This window comes from Pteropus alecto, unplaced genomic scaffold (genome assembly GCF_000325575.1).
Source record: "Pteropus alecto unplaced genomic scaffold, ASM32557v1 scaffold40, whole genome shotgun sequence".
Classification (NCBI taxonomy): Eukaryota; Metazoa; Chordata; class Mammalia; order Chiroptera; family Pteropodidae; genus Pteropus; species Pteropus alecto.
Window position 1 is genome coordinate 21,189,309 of NW_006431919.1, and position 2,200 is coordinate 21,191,508.

General features: G+C 66.3%; 1 protein-coding gene across 1 annotated transcript in view; it reads right to left on the reverse strand.

The window, feature by feature from the left end:
• Positions 1-2,200, reverse strand: part of SDK1 (sidekick cell adhesion molecule 1) — a 398,446-nt gene that overhangs the window by 59,602 nt on the left and 336,644 nt on the right. Inside the window, exon 41 of the mRNA XM_025043174.1 lies at positions 1,806-1,921. Coding sequence (XP_024898942.1) covers positions 1,806-1,921 — 116 coding nt within the window. The remainder of the gene's footprint in view (positions 1-1,805; positions 1,922-2,200) is intronic.

The following is a 2,200-nucleotide window of genomic DNA, read 5'->3' on the forward strand; positions in this document are numbered from 1 at the left end:
CACGTTCCGTTTCCAGCGGCCAGGAGAGCTGAGCCCTGGGTGGGAGGGTGTGGGGAGCCTTCTGCAGAGTCTGGGGTATGAGGTCAGAGCCGGGGTGCAGGGGTCCTAGCTGCCAACGTGCTTCGGGGAGCCGGTGACTCGTGTTTCTGGGCCATCCGTCCAGAGCCTGAGCACTGCCTGACTGAACAGGACGGGCGTCTGACGACGCGAGTGACTCTCCTCAGCTACCGGCAAAGCCCCTTTCCTCCTGCAGAGCTAGCTCTGCGGGCGCCTTTGTTTGTGGCCTGTGCCCTTTGCCACCGGCTTCTGGAGAAAAGGGGGACCAGCCCCCTATGCCTGCTGCAGCCCCTGGTCGGAGCCCCCGCTGCCACCCTGAGCTCCCACACTCGGTTCAGGGCCGACGTGGCAGCACGGTGGACGCTGAGACAGACCACGCTGGCCTTGGCACTGCCGGGGCGGCCCCGCGCCGCTCCTGGACGCCGTTTGCCCTCATGGGTTTTTCTGTGCTCGAGAGTGAGTCTGACGTCCAGGACAGAGGTTTGCAGAGGTCACCAGAACTGTTTCCCTAGACAGTGGGCCGAGAACCGCGGCCCTGAGCAGTGCTGGCCAGGCTGTCCGAAGACCACACCCGCCCTTGGGTCCCCCGGCTCCGTGGGCCTTGGCCCCGCCAGGCCACTGGGGCAGCTCGGCCCCGTGTGACGGCTCCGTGGAGGCCGCGAGGCACCGAGTGCCCGGCCGACTGTCCTGGCTCCTGCTCTCACGCCCGGCACGAGCTGGAGCGTCGCTGTTCCCACTGACCAAACGACCCTCTGCCCTAACAGGCCCCCCTAACCAGAGACTAACACCCAGGTTCGACGTCTTCATCACTAAGGAGATTAAGGATGTACGTACAACGGGGCCTTGCCGTGGGACTCCTTCACCGCGTTAATCACTGTAGCAGCCCTGCCACGGAGGAGGGCATTTATTCTCATAAAGCAGCTACAAATATCATTTCTAAATGGACATTTAATTGGCCCAATAGTCATCATGGCGTGTCAGCCCTGAGCATCTGATGACGGATCAACTCAGGCTCTGACGGACCAGACGCCGAATCGGTCTGGGGAAGGACGGGTTTCGTGGACGGCGCTGGGCCGAGTGCCCCAGGACGGTTTCAGGGGGTCTCGGGGGCTTCTGGGCGCCCTGCGCAGTGCGGTCTCGGAGACGGACGGCTCTGAGGAGCCTCCAGCCCCCGACAACCCTCCGTCGCCCCGCGCCCTGGCCTGTCTGCTGGCTGCCTTTGTCTCCCTGTCTCTGGAATCGGAACGGTTCAGCGCGCTGGCTCTCAAAGTGGGGTTCCTAGGAGCCCACTCTGGGGGAACTCATTGAAGTGCAAATCCGTGGGCCCCCCTGGGAACCTGTCGAGTCGAGATTACATAACGCCTGGTGGACCGGAGGGCAGAGCTGGGATGGGGGGCCTGTTCTCTTCAGTGTCAGCGCAGACACTGGGGACCCCGGGGAGGGGGCTGTGGGAGGGGGAAGGGCGCCTGGCCGGGCCTGGGAGGGAGAGGCCCCGGGCACCCACCAGCAGCACCGTGAACCCGGCTCCCTCCCCCCGGCCGAGCGGCCAGGTGGGGCTATGCCCGTGCCAGCCTCAGCACAGCCCGCAGCCCCGCGGGCCGGTGGCGGCCGTGTGGCCGTGACGGGGAGTGGAAGGACGCGGAGCGGGGACGGCGGTCTGAGCAGGGCCTGGGCTCCTTCTGGGACTCGGGCCGCTCGTCCTGGCATCGGTGGCCGGGAAGCGAGCACAGGGCGCGAGAGCACATTGCCTTGTAGCCCTGCACGTTCCCGTTCTGGCTCCCGGGGGGCGGCGGGTCCCAGGCGACCTCCAGCTGGCTGGCCGTCAGCGGGTTCACCTGGACGTTCTGCGGGGCCATGGCCGGGGCTGCGGAAAGAGCAGGACAGGAGGATGGCTGAGGAGGCTGCCCGCGCACGGGGGGCTCGTGACAGACCCAAGACCCTGCCCTGGGCCACCCGGCCCACGCTGGGGACACCGCCACCCTTCACGGAGTCACGTTTTTAAACGCGAGACATAAAGTCCGGAGAATGACAGAGAACCGCCTGGACCGGCTCCGCCGGCAGAGTGTTTGGAGGCGGCGGCACGACATGGGCCCGGAATCTACGCGTCCGCGATGCAGCCTCATCCTCCAGAGCAGGGAACAGG